Genomic DNA, 24,494 nt, shown 5'->3' with positions numbered 1-24,494 from the left:
CAGGCAGGTAACAGATATGCAGAGGATTTGTGCACGTGGGTTGAATTATGAGTTTGGAAACCTGATGGCCTGGTGATAAAAGCTGTTCTAGAGTCTGGTCGTACGTGCAGCCCTAATCCTGCACCGTCTGCCAGAGGGTAAGAGAGAGAGAGAGAGAGCAGCCTGCTGGATGTCTGTGGCCTTTAATGATGCACCTATACTGTACACTACTGGGACTTGCTCACACTGTATTAATCTTTCATTTTATAGAACAAAAAGAACAAAATTCGAAACTTGTGTGTGTGGTTGGACCTTTTAAAGTCGATGTAGTGCTAGTAGGGTTTTAATTAGGGACCGTGCAGAGCCTCTTACTTGAACATTCTCACAAACAGCCCCTCCATATGATGTCAGGAGATTACTCTACAGTGCATCATACATTAATTTTAAAATTCTGACTCAGGCCGGACAGATATTGAGACTTTTAGTTTTTGAGGTGAAGCTTTCCAAACTCTCCATCGTGCAGAAGCTTTCCGCCTTCACCACTGGATGCTTCCCACAGTGGTGATTAAGAATTACAGACCACAGCCACCGTTAAAACACTGGGATGTTTTATTCCCTGTGTGTGTGTGTGTGTGTGTGTGTGTGTGTGTGTGTGTGTGTGTGCGCGCACGTCTTATTTTGTGAAACATAATTGCTGAATCTCTTTTGGCCTCCAGGCTACGTGGATGAGTGGGGACGATGAGATAAAGAATTACCTTTAATGAATCATGATGGTGGCTTTAATTTTCTTGAAGCAACGTTGAATTATCAGTGAGTGACAGCTGTGTGTGTGATCCAAACACACACACTTATACTTCTATCTTAGTGAGGACCCTCATAGACACAATACATTCTATCACTATCATATATAAATATATATTATGTTATATTATATACTATATATACTGTACTATTCTTATATACTGTCTAACAATACCATTACCATCATATCATCAGTACTTTTACCATCATCTTGCCACTGCACCTTATCTACCTATTTTATTGTATTTTATCTTGTGCTTCTGTTTTTTTATTATTTCTACCTCAATATTTTTAATTTTATTGTATTGTAATGTATGTATTTTATTGTATTCAAATATACTGGCTGCTATGACAACTTAATTTCCCTTCGGGGATGAATAAAGTACTCTATCTATCTATCTATCTATCTATCTATCTATCTATCTATCTATCTATCTATCTATCTATCTATCTATCTATCTATCTATCTATCTATCTATCTATCTATCTATCTATCTATCTATCTATCTATCTATCTATTCCCTAGCCCCTTATCCTAACTTTAACCAATCCAAACTAAATCCCTAACCTGGACCTGAACCTGATTCTAAACCTAAAACCAAATCTGAACCCTCAAACAGCCCGTTGAAAAAGTGAGGACCTCACTTTACAAAAATGTCCTCACTCTGTGGGGTCAGTGCTTAAAACGGTCCTCACACACAAAGATATAAGAAAGATATAAGATAAGCAGTGGTGTATAAAGTACTTGAAAGCCATACTTGAGTAAAAGTACAGATATCTTACCTGAAAGTGACTTCGGTAAAAGTAAAAGTCACCCGTCAGAAAATGACTTGAGTAAAAGTCTTAAAGTAGCTCATATTTAAAGTACTTAATTATCAAAAGTATCTGGTGTTGAAATGTACTTAAGTATCAAAAGTATCTGGTGTTGAAATGTACTTAAGTATCAAAAGTATCTGGTCTTGAAATGTACTAAGTAAAAGTACAAAGTGCTTTTTATAGTAGTCCTATACAGACACTGACTGAAAAATTATAACAACAATATGAATATAATGTATGTAATGTATAATTTTACAAATTTTGAACCCTGGATGAGAGAGAGAGAGAGAGAGAGAGGGAGAGAGAGAGAGAGAGAGAGAGAGAGAGAGAGAGAGAGAGAGAGAGAGAGAGAGAGAGAGAGAGGTGCGTCAACCTCCGCTGCTCAAGTAACGAGCCAGTTTGAGAATGTAAGAAGTAGAAAGTACACATATTTTTGTTCAAATGTAACGAGTAAAAGTAAAAAGTCGTCAAGAAAATAAAAAACTCAAGTAAAGTACAGACACGTGAAAAATCTACTTAAGTACAGTAACAAAGTATTTCTACTTCGTTACTTCCCACCACTGAAGATAAGTACAGGAACTAACACTAACACACACAGAGGGGTAATTTATTTCCATGTAGGCTGATGAGAGGGGGGGACAAAGCCTTCAGTTCTGCACTGATTACTGGACCAGTCATGTTCCTCCTCTCATCAGCCTTTCAAACAGCCGTGTGTTTTTCCCAGTAATGACCCATCTCTCCACCCACATGCTATATGATTTGCATGGCGTTGGTTTATGGTATGTTTCTGCTCCTGCATCTTCTGAGTGGCAGCCTGTGTAACGCAGAAACAAAAAATCATATGCACCCAGCGAGCTTTCGAACAAACAGCGAGCCTTCCTCCTCCTCCTCTCTGGGCACACGGGCTATAAATAGAAAAGTGCTCTCTCACTCTCTCATTCTGTCCTGCCTTGCTCTCTCTCTCACTCTCTCTCACTCACTCCTCTCTCTCTCTCTCTCTCTCTGGCAGTGGAATTGTTTCTGGCGTTTCAATGTGTGTGATTAGGAGATATGAAAAGGGTTGAAATGGGCTTTGATAGATGTCTTCCTCTCTCTAACACTCTCTCCCTCTCACACACACACACTCACACACACAACTACTGCATGCAAACTCCTTTAAACGCAGTGTTTGACTAACTTTATACTATTTTCATTTATCTGAAACCTTATTATACAAAACTGAAAGATATGAGGCATCGCCATGGACTGTATATATAGGATGAGTCTCCACTTCCTGTTACTGTCAAAACATCCCAGATTGGAACGCTGCCATCTTGCAACGATGACGCCATTTGGAGCAAGAGTCCAGTTTGGTCCGTGTCCCATCTGTTAACATTGAGAAGGTGGGGTCTATGACCTCTACTGCAGCAAGCCACCAGAGGGCAATTGAGATGCTTTGACTTTACTTTTAGGGAGCAGTCATTTCCATCTTTAGATACAGACTATGGTAGCAGCTCAGAAATGTACCAGCCTTTACCTAATCATGGCTGCTTGTGTCAGATAACATTTAAAGAGACAGTTTGACCTTTTAGGAAATGCACCTTCAGAGTTTGATGAGAAGATCTGTAAAAAACATATCTGTGAGTTAAATATGAATCTAAACTGGAAACAGGAGCAAACAGCTTCACTGGCTCAGAACAAGAAAATAACAGAAAACAGAATCAAGACGAAAAACAGGCCTTTAAAGTTTCACACTGATAAAAAATGTTTCTTTTTAATTCACTTACTTTTATCACGTACAGAATACTTTCAATAAATTAGGCCTCTACTTAACGTCACTGGGAAAAAGACACCGAATTAGCAACGCTGAGAGCAGAATTGTTTTTACCACTGCATGTAAATCAATAGGACATTAATTTTGAGAAAAACTGGCCTAATTACAATAAACAAATAAGAGCTTATAGCAATGCAAATCTCCAGCTACGCATCACGGAGTACGGCAAGAGTTTGTTCTGACTAAACATCACAGAGCTGATGTGACCTTGCTGTCTGGTTTAGGGTGAAATCAAATCCGGTCGCTTTTCTACAGGGTGTTAAAATCATTTTACAGATTTCAAACGAGATTCTTTGCGATGAACTGTATCCAGCATTAAAAGAAATCCAAGTGTTTTTACAATCTTACAATCTTAAATGTGTTATTATCGCAAACTTAAAAGTGCACATTGAGAAAAGGCCACAGTGCAGTGACTGTTTATCATACCAGCCACTATACTGCTGCATTTACTCTGCTTTGTCATGTAAAATGTATGTGTTGGAGAGACAGATGGTGGGAAGGGTAACAGATGGGGAAATGACCTCTACACAGAAAAAAAAACACACGGAAGAACCAGAATCTACACTTAGTTGCCATTTTAATATGTATCATGAATAAAACTATATACTGTGAAATATTTCTAATATTTGGTCCGTCCAATTTACAGGTTATAATCTAATTAATATGTACTTTACCTTAATTTAAACTAGAAAGACTTATCAAAGCAGTTTAACGACAACATAAACTATGGTAACTTAAGTTAAATTAACACTTGTATGAAGCCACTTTCACACAAGACAAAAAAAACACAAACATCTGGTTCTTCAGCGTGAAAATGTACATTCAGCATTCGTTCTCGGGTTAAGTGTCTCCTTTTTTTTTTTGGCCGAGTACCCGAGACAGAACATATTACAGGAACCCCTCCTCATGTATGTCCCTTTAAATAATTGAACATTTAGCTATTTATGGGTAGAACAGCACAATAAAATGTCTTAGAAAGAGATTATTTCCGTGTGTTTATAGCCAGATATGGTGATAATTTGAATGGATGAATCTGGAAACTTTTCGCGGAACCCCTGGCATCATGTTTCTAGCCCAGAAATACGTTTTAAAAACACAAATTCCCTGATTGAAGGGTCTCACTTGGAGCATTTGACAGGAACTGGTGATCCATTTCACCAGTTTGCCATAAAAACGGATCATTTTGAAATTGTTATAGAGCCTTAGACTATAATCAAAAAAGACAAAGATTATTTAGATACAGGCTAAAAGTCTAATAGTCAAAATAAGTATTGCACCCTGCTCCCTACAGCTGGATTTAAGAGCCTGTTTTGTCACATCTGGTCTCAAGACCCTAATTAAATTAAGATTGAGATTTTTATACACATTCTCCTACAGCTACACTATAATCCAGCACTTTTAGAGTGTGTCAGGGAAGAAATATGGAGGAGGCTCGGTTTTGGTCTGTATTTACATTGTGGCTATCAATACCAGCTATAATGGAGCATTTGCATTTTCTTGCCATGTTGATTTTGACCTTACAGTAAATAAAAAACAAGAAAAGCCTTGGTTGTGAGTTCAGGTTTGAAGAGAAGACGTGTGAGCTAAGCTTCAGAGAATGTGCTCAGCTCCACAGCCTCACAACAAAGCCCAGCTGGAGTTTATTAACTTGTTAGTGGTGTTGCTACTTTTTCTGTGTTTAGCACACCACACACACACCCAAAAACACACACACACACAAACCCACACCCACACACACACATGTGTACTTCTATCTTAGTGAGGACAATCATTGGAATAATGTATTCTCTAGCCACTCCAACCATAATAAATAAATGCTTAACCCTATCCCTTAACTACAAGTCTTAACCCTTAAACAGCTCTTTGAATAAGTGATACCACACACACACACACACACAAACACACACATGCTTGCAGTTATCCTCCTAAGGACTTTGCATTGACATTCATTGTGGACAGCCACAGTTGTGTCTCATTAGGACCAGGCTTGTGTCCCTGTGAGGTCTACTAGTCCTGACAAGGTCGTTGTTTCTGCTGGAAAAGATCTTGAAGAAGTCACAAAAATGAGTGCAGACACACAAAATGTTGTCATGAGTCAGTTTTGGGATATTACATCGACTTGCAATCATTTCCTGCAGACTTGACCTCACCCTAATCACTACTTGCCTAACGCTGAATCTGACACCACCCTTAACCACTGACCCAGAAAACATCTTTCTCTCAATTAGAGACGCTGCTTTTGTCACCAGTTGGACAAACTGTCTACAATTAACTGCTCTTCAGTCTGAAATACTTCCAGAATTGCACATTATGATGGACAAACACACAAACACACACTGCAAACAAAGACAGAAATCCTTCGAGCGCCACTCGAATTCAAAACTACATCGCTCGAAGAATCCGTAACAAAAGGTCAGGTCGGGATGTTACACCCACACCGACAATTGAGAACTTTCCAGGAGTGCTACCTCCTCCCCCCCCGTCACTGCGCTGATTACCCTTTATTATCTGAATAAGGGCGCTGTACAGTTCTATACCGACAGCGCTCATTAAGGCATTCCAGTGAGCTTAGAGGATCTGCTAAGGCTGTCATTAAAAACTGGTCTGGCAGCTTGGCCTGCTATCTCGGTCATCTCTATCAATGTATATCTACACTGGGTATTTTCCCGAATCACAATCTTTTGAGCTGGCTTCATACGCTACACCAGGGGTTTTCAACTGGTTTTGTCCCATGGACCACCATTCTGACTAGAAAGTAATCCGCGGCCCACTGATGTGCCTACGTGTGTGTGTGTGCGAGCGTGCATGTGGATAGAAGGAAGTTTTAACATTTGGTTTTCCATGTTGGTTTTATTTAAAAACCTCAAACAAATCTAGAAAAATCTGTGTAAAAAACAACAAAAACGGTTGATTTTCAGTGCTTAAGAATTGAAAACAAAATTAAAATGCAGTTTGTAGTTGTACTGCATCTCAGAACCATATGAACATCAATAGATAACGTTCATGACTTAAATGTAGAGCCATGTAGCTGACACGTTGAGAGAACGTTAAAGTAACTTTGATCAATAACAATCAACATAAACTGGGGCTACAACTGAAGAGGGAAGATGACAAAGTAATGCAGAATATGTCACAAATGATAATCATACAATATCACACAAACAATTGAGGCCGACTTAAGTTTAACCTCATGATCACCAGCACCTTTATATTATTTTAAACATATTTTTGTTATTTTAGATATTTTTCACAATTTTCACGATTAATCTAGAAATGTGTTGAAATATCAAAGCGAATTTCGCGGACCCCCTGCAATGCCATCGCGGACCACCAGGGGGCCGCGGACCCCCGGTTGAAAACCCCTGCGCTACACAACCATCAGTTGCAACACGGCAACTGGTTTTAATGTTGTGGCTGAGAGAGAAACCCGGTGGAAAGAACAGTGTTGTTTATGTCTGAAGTCTTAAAGAGCAGCAAATGTTGACGGTTACAATCAGAGCTCAGGTCTGTGCAATCAGGCAGCTGTTGGGGGGGTAGTGATGATGGTGATGATGATGATGATGATGACGATGATGATGATGCCTCAACACAGGCTTCAAAGAAAATGATGCTGGTTTAATAGGCTCTGAGCGATGAAGGCCGTTGCGCGCGGCGTGTTTATAGTTGCGAGCAGCCAGGGCTCCTTTGTTGATGTTCATCTGTTGTGAGAAGGGACGAATTGTTTACAGCGAGAAAGAGATTCTGCTGCGGATCACGCAGGGGTCAGAGTGTGTGCTGGTAAATGTCAGCGTGTGTTCTGATCTCGTGAGGAGGAGGAGCTTTGTTGTTTTCTATTCTGTGGATGTTTAGGGAACATGGCGAGCATCCTAATCTGTTGTTTACAGCTGATACTGTATAGCTGCTCTCAGAAGTCCAAGACAATTTCATGATATTTTTTTCCAGCGAGGTTTGTATCTGAGAACGCAAATGTCACAGTCAGTTGAGCTCTGGAGATTTTCCAGATCGTTTCCTGCCAACCCCCCTTGGTAAAAAAGTCCAGAAAATGTCTGAGTGAGCCCATGTGAGAACAAAATGTAGAACATTTTCTGGGAAATTCAAACCGAGTGAGTGGGAGTGTTGAGGACATTTTTTAACATGCGACCGTTACATAAAAAACTGAAAAACCAACTAACGGAATCTCAGGATGAACACGTAGAAGATCTCAACATCGTATCATCGTCCTGCCGCCTGCATGCTCCACCCAGGAGCCACTTCTCGCCTGAATGATTCTCCTAATCTCCTACTGCCTGCATATTTGAAAGACAAATAAGATTGTCAAGATCTAATATTTGCTCGGCAATCTACATGATAAGTCGTACAGACAGCTGATTTGAACCGGTTGCTCAAGGACACTTCAGCAACCGGTTCACTTAAACCCGGAGCTTATTGGGAATGTGCTGACATCCTGTTTGGTGTTGTTTGTTGCTTTGTGACCAACAAATCAAATTTAATACAAGTAATTGATATTCAGTAGTAAATTGCCTTTAGACTAGTTGTTGGAGAGTAAACCTGTTTTCTAGGTATCATATTTGTATCAGGTATCATTAGTTAAAAGGTAATTGTGTTTACAGTGTAACTACAGCAGCAGGCAGACGGCACAATACTGACAGGATTCATGTCCTGTCACCAAAGTTCACAGTATGCCTCACTGAACATGAATATTTTTGTGCATTTGTAGGAAAAACATCATCTATTGTCTAAATGAGTCATAAAAAAAAATCATAAACGTAATCCTGACAATTACTTTCCCCAGAAGTTTTCAACAACCAGCACAGAAACAAATCATGGAGTGGCTCATCTATGAAAGCGATGTTTGAAAACGCTTAAACTGACATTTTTCTGTCCCGTTATTTCCCTCCATTGTATGAATATCACACAAATCTTCCCATGTAACAATCCATTATGCACGAAAAACGCTCATAAAAAGCAAAATGGGCTTGCATCTCTTTTCCTGGAGATATGGTGATTAAATCATGTATAATGCATGTGCACCACAATGATATACATAATGAGAAGAGAGGCACAGTGCAGCTCTCTATGGAGGAGGGATAATGATGGAGATGAGACTGGAATTCGACCAGAGAGGTTGCTGTGGTAATAAAAGAGAAGCCAGACTGTTGACCAGTCTGTACTGGCAAGGCTGAAAGTGTGGGCCTAAGATTGTTTCTCCCACAGACTGATAAGACTCAGCAGAGAGGGAGAGAGACTGCACAGGGGGGGGGAGGAGAAGTGAGGGATAATGATAGGGAGGAAGGGAGTGAGCGAGAGGGAGGGAGTGAGAGAGAGAGAGAGGGAGGAGGGAGGGAGGGAGGAGGGTGTGAGTGAAAATAACTACATTTACAAGCACACAAGGAACCAGGATACTGTGAGGAATCAGGTTAGGGCAAGAAAATCAAGGGACACGTTGACACAGAAAATGTCTCAGTAATTTTGAAACTGAAAGTACATGCAGCAGATATCAGTTATCACATTTATTCGAACCAAAGCTGAAACATTTGAAGGTTATTTGTGATACAAGCAGCAGCAGCAGTTTGTAGCATCTGGGCAGATGTCACAGCGAGAGGAGAGAGAGAGAACAGGTCTCTTCCTGCTGTGCTGTGTGTAATGTAAAAAAATGTATTACTGCCTGAAACAGATTAGTTGTCAGATACATACAGACAGCAACACAACTGCCATAATTCATGTCACAATCTATGCTTGTATACAGCACACACACACACACACACACACAACCACACACACGAGTCTGGATCTGTACAACAGCGTCAACAATGCAGTTTGTTTAGGGCTGCGATGGCAGAAGGGACAAAACTCCTGCCAAGAGTCCAGCGTCTGCGACCAGACGGCGAAAATGAAATGAGAGCAACCAAACGTTTAAAATGAGAGAAAAATGGTACAAGTGGAAAAACACAAGGAGAAGAAAGAAACGATCAGAAGTGGTGTTGTAAAAATCTGTACTTCAGTTTTAAGAGGTGAATTTATAGAAGAGTTGTAATGAGGAACTGAAATTGTGCAGCTCGAGTCTGGTAGAGCTGGTATTAGATGTTATCTGAAGCTGCTTTTAGAGGATTATTTTCGTTTAGTATTTTCTTGGATGTGAACAAACAAGTACAACACAGTGGAAATTGTGTTATTTCAGCCCCTGTATTTAAACAGTTTGATTGTATCTTGCGTCTCTTTCACGACAAGTGGCCCAGACCAACCCTTGTCCCTTTTGGCTTCCCACTGCACTGCTCCGTTGACGCTCATTTCCATTTCTTATTTGTCTATTTTCTTCGACACCAAATTGCTTGTGTGTAATTACAAGCAGACCAAAGCGAATTTCAACTTTCCCTTTCAACGTGCCTCTGAATTTTACCAATAGCCAGTTCAGCTGTGAAAACAAGATTTATTTATTCCAATTCTAGATGCAAGGACACAGCAAACAAGTGATAATCTTTCATTCTTCAGTCTGCCGTGCACATGTGCGCTTGTAAAAACCCGGTTAGAACCACAGCTGAGCAGAAACAGGGCCAACAAATCAGCCTTCTCCAGCACAAAATCAAAAAATCTAGTAAACCGGGGGAGTAAGCCGGTGGGGGAAGGGAGTTGGAGAAATGAAATGGGAGGCAAGGCAACAGGAGAGTCATCAACAATGGGGTATAGCAGGGGATCGAGGTGGGGGGGTAGTAGCATTGAACAGTAATCCGAAAATCACAGGGAAGTCACCAAGCAGAGAAGAGAAAGTCTGAGAAAGTCTGTGGTCACGACGAGTGAGTTCTGGGGAATCACAATTAATCAAGTGGTTTCATTACTGCCCTCCATTATGAGGAGGTCAAAGAGGGTCGTCACCTCCGAGCTGCGGCTGCATTCCATTTTTGTTTTAAGCCAATTCGTCTCATCTAATGATGTGCACCATCTTCCTCTGGGCTTTGCCTCCCCCCTCCCTCCCCCCCTCCCCCCCACGCCTCATCTCTCCACTCTCTCCGAGACCGATATGATCAACATGCATTATTTATTGGAAAGTACGTTTGTGTTTTTTTTGAAAGTACAGTATGTGCAGACGCTTGTGTATCCGTGCGCGAGGGAGTGTTTCAAAGGAGGAGAGGGTGTGTTTTGCGGGCACAGGTGTACGCCTGTGTGATTTCATCACTTTGCATGCAAATTTTTAACCGAGGACGGCCACAGAGACGGAGCGAGCATGGAAGACGGAGGGAGAGAGAGAGAGAGAGAGTGTGGAGGCAGAGAGGGAGGTGGAATGTACAGGAAATGGATAGAGTGAGAGAGGGAGAGGGAAGAGAAGAAAGATGGTGTGATGACAGAGCTGCAAGCGCTGTGTTTGTACATGCATCTGCAGGCAAATTAATCACGAGATGGTCTCGTACTCCATTAAAATGCTAATGTAGGAAAAATCTAGACATTTCCATATATTTGCAATATATCCCAGAGCCCTGAGAGTGTTATTATGCTAAATGAATGCTGGCTGCTGAATGAACAGCTAATATCATGACAAATTTGACCAGGATAAAGCCAAGATTAAAAGTCTCTTAAGAAGTAAATTAAAGGGGCAGACTGGATACAGACGTGACACTTCATGAAATTAGACAAGAGAACATACCAGATGTGTGAATTATTCTCTCAGCCTGCTTCCTATATCTCTTTTTAAAACCAAAATGAATAAGAAACGCAGGTTTTTTCCCCCATTGTAGGTAAAACCACAAAAAAAGGCAATTGTTCTCTCTCCCATTTTTTGTAGAGAAGTTTCCCTTTCTGTTTTATTTCTACACCATGAATGCACCAGCAACTGAGGCTGTCACCTTTCCATCACAGCTGATGGGAACCAGTGTCCACAGCAGAGTTATTAGACCTGGGAGGAAACGCCCAGTGTATCCATTCACATTGCAGAGAAAATCCAGACATTTTAAGCTTTTAGTGAGTTTTTCAATGTGCAGAAAAGGGGCTTTATCCTCAGTCATGGGTTCTTAAATAAAAATGGCTTTATTTCCCAACTTAAATAACCAAATCTTCTGGTGCTATAACATTTGTTACAAGTACAAATGTTTTTTTTCTGAAATCAGGTTACACTAAAGGGTTGAAATGTGGTTAAAAAGATTAAATTTCAAATGTTTTGAAATATTTAGGCTCTTCTCTTCTATAGAATTTACTAAAGTTGCGTATAATCGAGTCATTTTAGATTAATTGAATATGTATATAATTCATCTGTTGTTGATGGTCTACATGCAGTGATTCATTGATATTCAGTGGCTCCACACAGATGAATAATTGGTCTTGTGGCTACAAATATACACATAATATGAAACTATAATGACAACTCATTTAAAACAAATTACAGCATAGCAGCCCATTGACAACAATTAACATCCAAATAAGTGCCATTATTCACCTATGATGTATCTGAAAACCTATCCAGCCACTGAATGCCAATTGTCAAAATTCAGATCCATAAAATATGTTATGTATCATCTATTATTTATCTATTGGTTTTAAGCTTGTGACAAACTGCAGGATCATCAATGGAGATAAACACGTGAAAGTCTGTGAAGTCATGCAGGAGAATCTGAGAAGAAGAGTTCTGCAGCTTTGTTACATTAAATGATGGATAAGTCCTATTTTATATTTTCACTTAAGCCTCGAGAAATGAGCATTTCTTAAAATTAAATACTTTTTTTTAATTGCAGTAACTTCTCTGCGTCTCATCAACACATTGTCCGTCAGCACAGCCCCAGTGAAGTCATTTTACACAACAGACAAAACACAAATGTCAATTTTTTCTACAACTGCTGCCATGATTAGTATGGGAATAATATACGGATATAAATAACCACAACTCCTGAAAATCAAGAGGTAGAAATGACACAAATGGAGAGTGGGAGAGAAAAACGAGAGAAGGGGAGAGGGAGTTTTGTGATGATGTGCTGAACTTGTTAGCAAACAGTTGCTTATTCATAAATTCAGCAGTTTGTCGTGTATCTAGCCGCCTGGTAAAGTAAATTCAATATTCACAGCTGCCTTCCGTGGCTGAAAATGGCTCAACGAGAAAAGTGAGACTGAACCAGTTTCAACAAGTTGTGGTGAGGAACAGCTTAACTCTTATCTTTTGTCATCATTACATTTGTATTGTTTAGCCATCATCATTTCATATATCGAGACTATGATTGCAGCAGGACTACTTGACATATAGTATTGAAGTTATCCTTCAAAATGTTTACCCTCATCGATGCTGCTAAAAAACTTTAATCCCGATGATGTTTTCCTACACTTGACATCTATTTCACTTGTGTCCGTCCTGGGAGACGGATCCTCACATGTGTCTCTCTGAGGTTTCTACATATTTACCTGTTAAAAGGGTTTTTAGTAGTTTTTCAACTCTGAAGATAATGTGCATATTAGCGGGCCGAGTCCTATTTCGAAAAACAAAAAGTTGCACAAAAATGTACAAGCGTAAAGATAAAAGTGTAGTGGGTAGAACTGCTACTCCGTTTGATGTGTGATGTCAGTGAGAAATGTACATTTAGCTGGTGATGACCTTCTGTTCTTCATTCTTTCTCGTACTACTCTGACCTGCGTATGTCTTTTAAAAAGACAATCGGTGGAGTACGTATCGGTTGTTTTTGTATTTTTAATACAATAATTGTAAATATTGGTTATATTTTTGTTCAAATGTACTATGTTTATGCCTCAACATCCAGTTTATATGAAGCTGGGAATCAATAAATACTGCATAAAGAATCAACACCTAGGTTTAAATGCACTTATTCATTTCTTTCTGCATTTTGATGTCTTTCTTTTCTAAATTGTTTTTCCTTGACAGAGGATGTCACACCATGTTAAAGCCCTATGGGGCGAATTGTGATTTGTGAACATGGGCTATACAAATAAAATTTGATTGATTGATTGATTGATTGATGTTACAAAACTCTTGATTATAGTCAATTTAAATGTATTTTAATATTTGCAGTGTGTTGATATGCTCCAAATATAATGTATAAAGAACTTTTGAAAGTATCAATTACATCTTTTACCACAACTCACAGGAAAACCAGACTCACATGTCTCCTCACCTAGACTCGTGGGCTTGATGAGCTCGTCCAGCATGTCGTAGAAGGGAAGCCTCTGGAGCTTCACGTCCGGATGCACCGGGTGCAGCGTGGCCGAGGCCGGTAGATGATGCGTCAGTCCGGTCAGCTCGTGTTTCCCTGGGCCGAGCAGAGAGAGGGGCAGCAGGGCGGCGGGTGAGGGGGCTCCACCGTGACCCGCGTGACCTTCGTACGCCAGCTGGGTCAGGCCGGAGGGCAGCGCGGCGCCACCTCCGCCGACCATCCCAGCCGTGGCCGGGTGGTGCGGTCCGGGCAGGGCCAGCTCGGAGTGGGACACCATCTTGGCAGGAAAGCGCCGTCTGTAGAGCTCTTTGATCTTCATGTGCACGGCGGGGCTGCAGCCGGCCTTCAGCAGGTACAGCGCCTTGGTCAGCAGCTCGTGTTTGCGTCCGTGCTTGTTGCGCCCGGCGTAGCCCAGCAGCACCTGCAGCTCCGACACCCGCAGGCTCATCACCATTTGCTGGAAATGGGAGAAATGAGAAATAAGATCAGAAATCATCTCTTAAGATGCAATGACAAAAACAATGTCTCCTGATAGTCCAGGCAAAGTAGGGTTTTCCGACCGACTAATTGTAAAATAATTTTTTTCAGCATAGATCATTTCTATGAGGTGTCCAGAACAACATACTAAAAGTCCTAAGAAATCCTAGTTGAGGAAATATGTTTAATTCTCATCAATGTGTGCCAATAAGGCAACAATATACCCCAAAAGGGCTATTTTTTTTTTTTTTTTTTGTTTACTCCTATCAAAATAAAACTTTACACAATGAAAGTAACCATGAAACGTAACATTTTTTGTATTATAAGTTTCTTTGAAAATTAATTTGAATATGCAAATGAGCTATACACTAACCGACTATGCCCCAAATACACCCAAATAGGCTTAATTTTTTCCTTTACTCCTACCACAATAAAACTTTACATAGTAAAAGTATTTATGAAAAGTAACTTTTTTTGTATTACAAGTTTCTTTTGAAATGAATTTGACAAGCACATGAGCTGGGTGTATTTTGGGCATATTCGATGAGTGTATAGCACACTTGCATATTAAAATTAATTTTCAAAGAAACTTGTAATACAAAAAATGTTACGTTTCATGGTAGCTTTCATTGTGTAAAGTTAATTTTGATAGGAGTAAAGGAACAAATTTTTGGGGTGTATTGTTACCTGGCCTTATTGGCACACATTGATGAGAATTAAACATATTTCCTCAACTTGGATTTCTTAGGACTTTTAGTATGTTGTTCTGGACACCTCATAGAAATAATCTATGCTGAAAAAAATTATTTTACAATTACTTCTATTTTTGGCTCCAAAATGGCTTACTTTGCCTGGACTATGACTGATGCATGTACAGTAAGTTCCATGAATCTGTTCCAGAAGTGTTATGACAATCTGTTTTTTCCACTTTGGGAATCATTATTATTGTCTTCAAACACACCTGTTTAAAAAGACAAAAAAAACAACAAAGCCATCCTGCTCTCTGGGAACAAACTGCACAACAGGAAATTAAATACTCCCCTGTGCAAAGACCAGTAGCCACAGAGTGTGTAACTTATGTGCTGAACACAACACACTGACAACGCCACAGATTTACAAGAGGCCACAAACTATCTACGACTTTGTGTGAAAGCAGCGAAGGAAGATGGCTGCTCTGCTCGTCCTTCTGTCAACCTCAACCTGGTCGGGTATGAAACTAATTGTATGGATTGAATTTTAAATGGTTATATTTGCATCAATATTTATTAGGTTTGATGCAGGTGTGCTGCTTCCTAACAAAGCCAATGGCAGAGCTGAGGTTTCCCATACATAAAGATATCTTAGGTCAGCACAGCTGGCTGGTTGCCAAACAGATGTTTAAAACACGCACACACACACGCTCACACAAACGCACACAGAGTAGTTCACCACCTGGCAGTAAAGCATTTGACTGCAGTGTATACAATGAAAGCTTCGGTACAGCTACAGCTTCATTTTCTGTCAGCTGGATCGGCACCTGTCCTAATACCACACACACCATTGATTCTGGGAAGCGGAGCACTTAATGCAAAACATGTTCTCCTGAGTTGAAATGAGAAAAACCAACGAAGGATTTTCTCCGGCTCAACGTGAGGCCGGGGCGGTTCATCCCAGGAGGCATTGAGGGATTGAGAAGCTGCAACAGGATTCTGGGGGTAAAAAAAGCACCGAGGGTTCAGCAGAGGGTTGAACATCACTACAGAAAGTGCTGGTAGCGCTTCACCTCACCACACTATTTGTTCAGATGGCCACACATGTGACCGCGGGGGTCTCTCGCGATCCAGCTCATGTTACAACCTCCTGTCGTTCGCACAGGTCCAACAAAACAACAACAAAATGAAAAGTAGGAGTTTGCAGTTGTCCAACTCATAGATCTTACAATACATCCATGGTGACGCTGCCTTGTTATGTTTCCATTAATGCCGACTTCCCTCCATCCACAGGTGAATAACGTGAAGACTGAGGAAGAGACTGCTTCATCTGTTTATGGGTGGATGACATGACGCATGATTTTTCTGTAACTAAGTGTGAATGTCTATTTAGATGCATTTAACCACTTAAACAACACATGGATGTGATGCATATTATGGTACTTTGTTTTAAACTTATGATTTTGTATGAAATATCTGTTATGTTTTCATTATATTTTAAGGTAAATACGCAAAATGTCCTGCGGTGTGACCATAACAAAGGTGAAGCATTAAACTTACATATTAACAAAATAAACCAGAAATATCTGGAGCAGGTAATAACTGCCTTGGCATTATATTGTATATAATGACTTTATTAATATAAGGTTTTAAGATTTCTGTCAGACAATGAATGTGTCATTTTTTGAAAGTCCTGTAGTGTGACGGCTGTAGTTAAAAATTTGTAAAAAAAAAAAATTGTACAAAAATGATTTAACTTTTTTTTAAATTTTTATTTAATTAAATATATTAAGGTTAAACTGTGTTATTATTCAGTTAGCATAATAGCTAAGGGCAGTCTTGTATAGCAATCACTTAAAATGGCCACAAGGATGAAAATGTCCTGCGGTGTAACGGCCAGTCACACCACAATGAAATTATACAAAAAATCCACGGAACACTAGCAGTTTAAAAAAAATTCAGCATTTGAACATTATAATTTCATACAACTGTAATCCACATTAGAACTTTATTAAAAAAATACTGTTTCACCCTTATTTGTCAACTACCCTTCTTTGGCTCACGACTGCTAGCTGCTGCTACGTCGCTCAAACAGTTGCGATCAGTCATGATTATTATTTCCAAACCAAGTAGTTGTTGTAGCTTTGACAAAGCATTTAAAATGATGTTCCCTTATGTAGAATATGGTCACAATACGTTCCTGAGAATATCTGGAGGTGGTCTGGGCGTTCACATCCGTCCTCAATGTGTCTTTGGCGCATTTACACCACTTCTTCATGTGGTCAGATGAAGGGTGTAACTGTGAAAATGGAGAAACTGTATATGCACATTGGAACCAGATCTATATCCACACACACACACGCTTCTATCTTTATGAGGACAAGTGACGATATAACACATTCCCTATAGTCTTAACCTAACCTTATACAACATGCCTGCCCCTACTACCAAGACCTAAATCTAACATAAACCCTAAAACCAGATCTTATCCCTTATCTAGAACTACCGCCCTGTGGTTGTAGTTTCCGTCTACATAGATTTCTTTCCAGAATCAAGAGGTCACTGTGCCCTTTGATCTTTGACAACTGAAATCTAATCAGTTCATCTTTGAGTCCAAGTGGCAACTGGTCAAAAGGTTAAGAAGTTCCTCAAAGGGCAGATTTCAAGAGGCCAGACACAAGTTGTGTGAGGCCACCATGTACAAAATATGAAGAAACTCCCTCAAGGTTTATCTAAAATACTGTAATTACAAGACCAAAAATGTGTTTTGTAAGGTCACAGAGACCTTCACCTTTAGCCAAAGAAATCTAATCAGTTCATCCTCGAGTCCACGTGAAGATTTGTGCCAATTTTTGAAAAGGTCCCTTCGATTTGTACCTGAGATATCGCATACACAAAGGGAACATGTGTGTTGTTTGTAAGGTCACAGCCATCGTGACCTTTGTCCTTCGATCACCAAAATCTAGTCATTTCATACCAAAGTCCAACTGAACGTTTGTACCAGATTTGAAGAAATCCCCTGAAAGCGTTGTTGAGATATTGTGTTGACAAAAATGGGACGTGCGTGTTTATATAAACCGACAGCCTGAAAATCCCACACATTAAAAAGCCATTGATTGTGTGTCAGAAAGCGAGGACTCACTCCACAAGGTCTAATAGTGAAACTGGTCCTAACAAAGACGACAGTATACAAACACACACACACACACACACACACACACACACACACACACCCAGGGGGTCGACATGTCTTGTAAAAACCTCCTTTCTTCATCTCCTTTAATAACAGAGAAAGGCTAAAAAAAAAATCGCAGATGCACACAAACACACGCCCCTTAAATGACAAAGTACACGGGGCTATTAGTGCCCAGCGTGTCCGTTTCCATTAGGCTACACACACAGTGGTTATTACTGTTACTATGCACCGAACGTGTGTGGTGTGGTGTCCACACAAAAGGATCAAACCTTTACGCCTTGATTCTTCTTCTGGTCCTTTCTCATTCTGCATCCAATTGACATTTAGAAAGACTGGTGTGTGCAGTTTTTTCTTTTTTAAACCTAACCAGCAGCTTTTTAGACTTGAAAAATGAAAACAGTACCATGCATAATACAAACCATGCATAGTTATCCACATATCAGAATTAGTACACATCATGTAGAAATGACAGAGGCCTCACCTCACTCGTTAGCTTTTGTTTGATTTCCTCCGGGCACGTTTTCATGATGCAGGAATACCGCCAAAAGACTCTGAGCCTTATTCTACAGCTGCTGCGCTACTTTGCTATTTGAATCATCTAAATGTAAAAGAAAGAACTGTACTTCAACGGCTTTCATTTTCTCCGTGAGAGAGCGAGTGGCCCAGGTGTGAAAGAAACAGCTCGCTCTGGTGCAACCGCAGGACGGTGTTATATCAACACACATGACGTATTAACAGAGAGGAAGTGAAACCTCCACGTGTTGCAGTTTACTGTAAAACATGTTTTTGCAAACCTTACTTTCAGAGAATGCAAGTGCAACAAACAGTTGAGACATCTGAGGCCAACAAAAACATCTGATGCTAAAAGATAAGGCAAACCACACCATGGATGTTGTGTTGGATTTAAAAAGGAATGAAAATGACTTCAGGATTTGTGCGACATCATTAAAGAGGAGAAGTAGAGATTCATTCCTTCACACTGATCTAATCTCACATAAGTAAAACATAATCGTTCTAGTAGAAAGATGCCAGATTCTGCGGTGACATTCTCAAATGTTGAAACAGCTTTTCACACCCACAGAAAAGAATGAAGTCCTCACATTTCATGAAGCTGTTCTCCTGCTAGGAACAGACCATATGAGACAATCTGGGCTCGGACCAAGCTTCACGCTGCTGTTTACCGACCAAACACTGCATCTTGTGTACAGCTGCCACACACATAAGGCAGCAGCGTGCACACACAGTCGTGTTTCCATCCCTTCAGGGGACGTTACCATAGCTTGCATTTCATGAGTCATTTTCAGACATGACCTGCAGGTAGAATCCTGAGAACTGGCTGCAGAGTTTACCCGCAGGTTGCTTTTCACACATGCACAAAGCCGAGGGGAGGTTTTTCTAATCCTCGCCTTTATTTGCTCTGTGGTTTGCGTTCACACGTCCTCCGGAGATAATACAGGAGGAGCTGCGGAGTTCAGTCTGAAAGCAGCTATGAAGACTTCTTGGGCCGTATTCACAGAGACATTTACCAAACACGTGGGACTGTGGTGGCGTGGACATGTCGTTTCATCTGCCCACCAAGGTTAGACAACGCAACATGATCCTGTAAGTCCAGTCGGAGGAACAAATTGACGTATTTAAAAGCTTGTTCACAGCGGAGAGGTTTGTACCGACAGGATTGTACAACCCTGGAGAGTTATCACGTTCACAACTAGGGACGGGAATGGGCAGGGACCTTCCGATACGATACTATCACGATACTTGGGCGATACGATATGTATTGCGATTCTGTAAGTATTGCGATTCTGTAAGTATTGCGATTCGATATTACGATTTCCTGCGATTTCTTTTGGTTATTATTTTTTGGATCTATATATATAATATAATATATAATAGATATAATATTGGACCATGGAAAAAAGTTGACTCATAGTACAAATTAGGGCTGGGCAAGTTAACTCGTTTTAATCGAGTTAACTCAAGTGATGAGTTAACTCGATTGTTTATCCGCCAATTATTTTCTTTTTTCCTGTTCTGCAGCAGTCAGCAACAGACTTTCACAAAATAAAACCTGACTTTCACAATAAAACAATAAATAATCAAACCTGAGTTAATACGAAATAAAAGAATTAATCGAGTTAACTCATCACTTGAGTTAACTCGATTAAACGAGTTAACTTGCCCAGCCCTAGTACAAATACAACACAGTCAAATTCACTTAGAGCTTTACCAGTTTTATTTCAAATATTAACATTAACTTAATGACTGCCGGGCAGCCAATAGAGAAAAGAAATAAAAATGTTCCCTATTATTGTATAGCCCCTGTCAACTGCACACAAACTGACAGATTAAGAAATGTAAGCCACCTAGGCTTCTTTTAAACAATAAATAAAAGGTAAATTAAATAGAATGAATAAAAGTTCATTCATTATTTCAACTTTGAAATAAACAAAAAGTAGGCTATGCTTCATTGTTGTCTGCATGTAGGCGATGCAAAGCTAGTGCTTGGGTATGTTTAGATTCTTGTGCAAAATCAAGAGCTGGTCAACTTGCCCCCCCCCTATATATCCCCCCCGTATAAACCAATAAATATGTAAATATATGTAATATTGATTTTGGAGGCAGCATGGCGATTTAAAATCGTCATTCACAAGAATCGCGATTTGTAACTGAATCAATTCCCCCCCCCCATCCCTATTCACAACTGTGGCGACGATGTTGAGGAACACAGCAGAGATCAAGAAGTTCACCAGCGACGTGCTGTTGCATGTGTGTGATCGGCCGACACGCTGCCTTGTCGGACGACACTATGTTGTGTTACCGAAGAAGCTGAACCAGACTCGGCTTTAGTGCCGGATAATGCAGCTTCATTTTGTCGACTTCCCTCTGATACAACCGCAGCTGTGTTTGTTCATAACCATAACAAACATGGCAATACTGTAAATCTAACACTAACCTTAAACCTTCTTAGCCCCAAAAGGAAGTAAACACCCCTCAGTGTCACTGTGTGCTGAGAGATTTGTGTCTCCCCTCCAATAGTGATATAATTACTCACACATGCACATGGGTAATAACATGGTTTTAAAAAAAAAATCCAGATGTTTTTATCAGGCAGGACACAGACCTGTTTGTGTGCTTTGTCACGACACACACACACACGGGGAGGACACATTCAGGAGGAGGGAGAGAGAATCGGGAGGCGGTCGCCCATATGTGAATGTAATTCTGAAGCCTTCAGTCTGAGCCACACTGCGGTTCTAAAAACACATCAGTCAAACGGCTCCTACAGGAGGAGGAGGAGAAGGAAGCTGCTGTCTGTGGATGGATCCTCAACGTTTAGAGGCTTTTTCTGAGAGAATCATTTGATAATTCAATTTTTTCAGTTTATTATATATATAGACTTGGACAGCACAAACACACAAACACACAGGCGCACACACACAGGCGCACACACACACACACACACACAGTGTAGTTTCTCTCCTGTTGGTGACATAAATGACCAGTTCCATGAAATATGCATGTGGAAGAGGGGGATGTGAAAAATGATGACACTGGCTGCCCACAATTTCTCTTTCCCTCACACACACACACACACGTGCACGCATTTGCACACACACACACCTTCACACAAACGCACACCAGGCCCCCCCACCCACTCTCTACAAAGCAAACACTCACAAAAGAGAGACAAATACACACACGAGCACAAACACTGGCTCACATAAAACTGAAACACACAAACACACACACACACTTTCACCGTACTGCGGATGTGTAACATTCCTCTGGCCTCACACACACAAAAAAAAAAACGAGGGAAAACAAACAGAGGAGAGAAAACAGAAGAGCGGGTGGTGTCGGAGGAGGAGAGGTAGAGGAGCAGCTCCCTGCTCTCACCATCACCTCTGGTTTTTTCTCCTCCTCCTCCTCCTCCTCCTCCTCCTCCTCCTCCTCCTCCTCCTCCTCTCCTCCTCCTCCTCCTCCTCCACCTCCTCTCCTGCAGTCATCACCAGGACAGGTGACCCCAGAACTCCTCCTCCTCTTCCTCCTCCTCCTCCTCTTCCTCCCTCCTCCTCCTCCTCTCCTGCAGTCATCACCAGGACAGGTGACCCCAGAACTCCTCCTCCTCTTCCTCCTCCTCTCTCCTCCTCCTCTTCCTCCTCCCTCCTCTTCCTCCTCTCCTGCAGTCATCACCAGGACAGGTGACCCCAGAACTCCTCCTACTCTTCCTCCTCCTCTCCTCCTCTCCTCCTCTCCTCCTCATCTTCCTCCTCCTCCACCTCCTCCTCTCCTCCTCTCCTGCAGTCATCACCAGGACAGGTGACCCCAGAACTCCTCCTCTCCTCCTCCTCGTCCTCCTCCACCTCCACCTCTTCCTCTTCCTCTTCCTCCTCCTCCTCATCATCCTCTTCCTCCTACTCCTTCTCCCTTCTTCCTCTCCTGCAGTCATCACCAGGACAGGTGACCCCAGAACTCTCCTCCTCCTCCTCCTCCTCTCCTCCTCCTCCTCCCTCCTCCTCCTCCTACTCCTTTTCCCTCCTCCTCCTCCTCTTCCTCTTCCTCTTCCCCTTCCTCCTCCTCCTCCCCTCCCTCCTCCTCCTCCTCCTCTTCCTCCACCTCTACCTCCTCCTCTCTCTTCCTCCTCTCCTGCAGTCCTCACCAGGACAGGTGACCTCAGAACTCCTCCATCATTGCCGGCTCAGCAACCGCTGCATAAAATATTGTTCCCAGCTTTTGTTTACGGGTTGATTTACTGGAGGAGACATGTCGGCCACCAGGACTCTGAGAATCTACTGCACCAGTTCACGTCTCTGAAGAGAGAGGACGAGTTGTCCTTCAAACACTGAGAAGAGACAGAACCAACCTGATGGAGTTGAGCTGTCCTTCAAACACTGAGAAGAGACAGAACCAACCTGATGGAGTTGAGCTGTCCTTCAAACACTGAGAAGAGACAGAACCAACCTGATGGAGTTGAGCTGTCCTTCAAACACTGAGAAGAGACAGAACCAACCTGATGGAGTTGAGCTGTCCTTCAAACACTGAGAAGAGACAGAAGGAACCTGATGGAGTTGAGCTGTCCTTCAAACACTGAGAAGAGACAGAACCAACCTGATGGAGTTGAGCTGTCCTTCAAACACTGAGAAGAGACAGAACCAACCTGATGGAGTTGAGCTGTCCTTCAAACACTGAGAAGAGACAGAAGGAACCTGATGGAGTTGAGCTGTCCTTCAAACACTGAGAAGAGACAGAACCAACCTGATGGAGTTGAGCTGTCCTTCAAACACTAAGAAGAGACAGAAGGAACCTGATGGAGTTGAGCTGTCCTTCAAACACTGAGAAGAGACAGAACCAACCTGATGGAGTTAAGCTGTCCTTCAAACACTAAGAAGAGACAGAACCAACCTGATGGAGTTGAGCTGTCCTTCAAACACTGAGAAGAGACAGAACCAACCTGATGGAGTTGAGCTGTCCTTCAAACACTGAGAAGAGACAGAACCAACCTGATGGAGTTGAGCTGTCCTTCAAACACTGAGAAGAGACAGAACCAACCTGATGGACTTTGTTGAAGAAAAGGACGACGAACAGATGAAAGAAAAACATGTTTGTTTTCAGTCTCCAAGAAGCAAGGAAGTTAATGAGCTGAACAACACGAAACAAAAATAAACGTTTAAACCGAGCTTACTTTACAACATCTGCAACTGTTCGACACATGACGCTCCCCCCCCAAACTCATCACAAGCTCCACCTCCTATAACTAAACACTAACAAATCGAGAATCTCCATTATTTTGCTATAGAGCAGCAACGATTAGCCAATTTATTGATTAGTTGATTCCCATGAAAGGAATTTACTACTATTTTGATAATTGATTAATTGATTTATAAAATTGGGGTGTTTGAAAATCGTTAAAAGCATTTTGAATAATGTAAGTGCACAAGTCAACAACATATATAGCATGGATGAAGTCATTTTAAGACATTTTAATGAAGAATTGTTCCATATTATATCTTAAAAACATTTGCTATTTTAAGTGGGTAAATGATGTGGTTGCCTACAACACAGATCCTCCTGCACTTGCCTGAATCGGTTTGTTTAGTCTACAAAGAAATGATTAAAGTGATATCAAAGTGCAGTTCTGACATTTTCGTGTCACATTCACAGACAACGTGGTTGATATTAATCACTGATCTCCTCAAACTAAGTATTCACACTGGAGCTGAATTCAAACCCAAACTGCGGCGCACTGAAAATGCCAGACCTCATCAAAGCCTGTGCTTTATTGTAATGTTTTACTGAAACAACTTGACATGTAGGTGCAAAGGGAAACTTAAACAAAGGAAGGGAGGGAGAAAGAGAGGAGACAACACAAAGAGAAGAGCTCGTGGTAGCAGAGGGGCTTGTTGCACAAAAACTCACACAGCACACAGGCCAGTGTGGCTTTTTGAAAACAGAGATTTTTTGCAAATTTACCAGACGGGTACAATTTAACACCAATATGTGAAGGTGACGGCTGAAGATTCACCAGCGTGATGCTCTATGAGGTCTTGAGCAGAACACGGAGCTGAAACCGAAACCCGATAAAA

The 24,494-nt window shown here is 41.2% G+C and overlaps 1 protein-coding gene across 1 annotated transcript in view; it reads right to left on the bottom strand.

Annotated features, from left to right (window-relative positions):
• LOC132998618 (E3 SUMO-protein ligase PIAS1-like) overlaps positions 1–24,494 on the bottom strand; it is a 55,130-nt gene that overhangs the window by 13,622 nt on the left and 17,014 nt on the right. Inside the window, exon 2 of the mRNA XM_061068345.1 lies at positions 13,498–14,005. Coding sequence (XP_060924328.1) covers positions 13,498–14,002 — 505 coding nt within the window. The 5' untranslated portion in view covers positions 14,003–14,005. The remainder of the gene's footprint in view (positions 1–13,497; positions 14,006–24,494) is intronic.

The sequence above is a fragment of the Limanda limanda genome, chromosome 3 (genome assembly GCF_963576545.1).
Source record: "Limanda limanda chromosome 3, fLimLim1.1, whole genome shotgun sequence".
NCBI lineage: Eukaryota > Metazoa > Chordata > Actinopteri > Pleuronectiformes > Pleuronectidae > Limanda > Limanda limanda.
The sequence above is the reverse complement of the archived record's forward strand: the minus strand, read 5'-3'. Positions and strand labels throughout refer to the sequence as shown.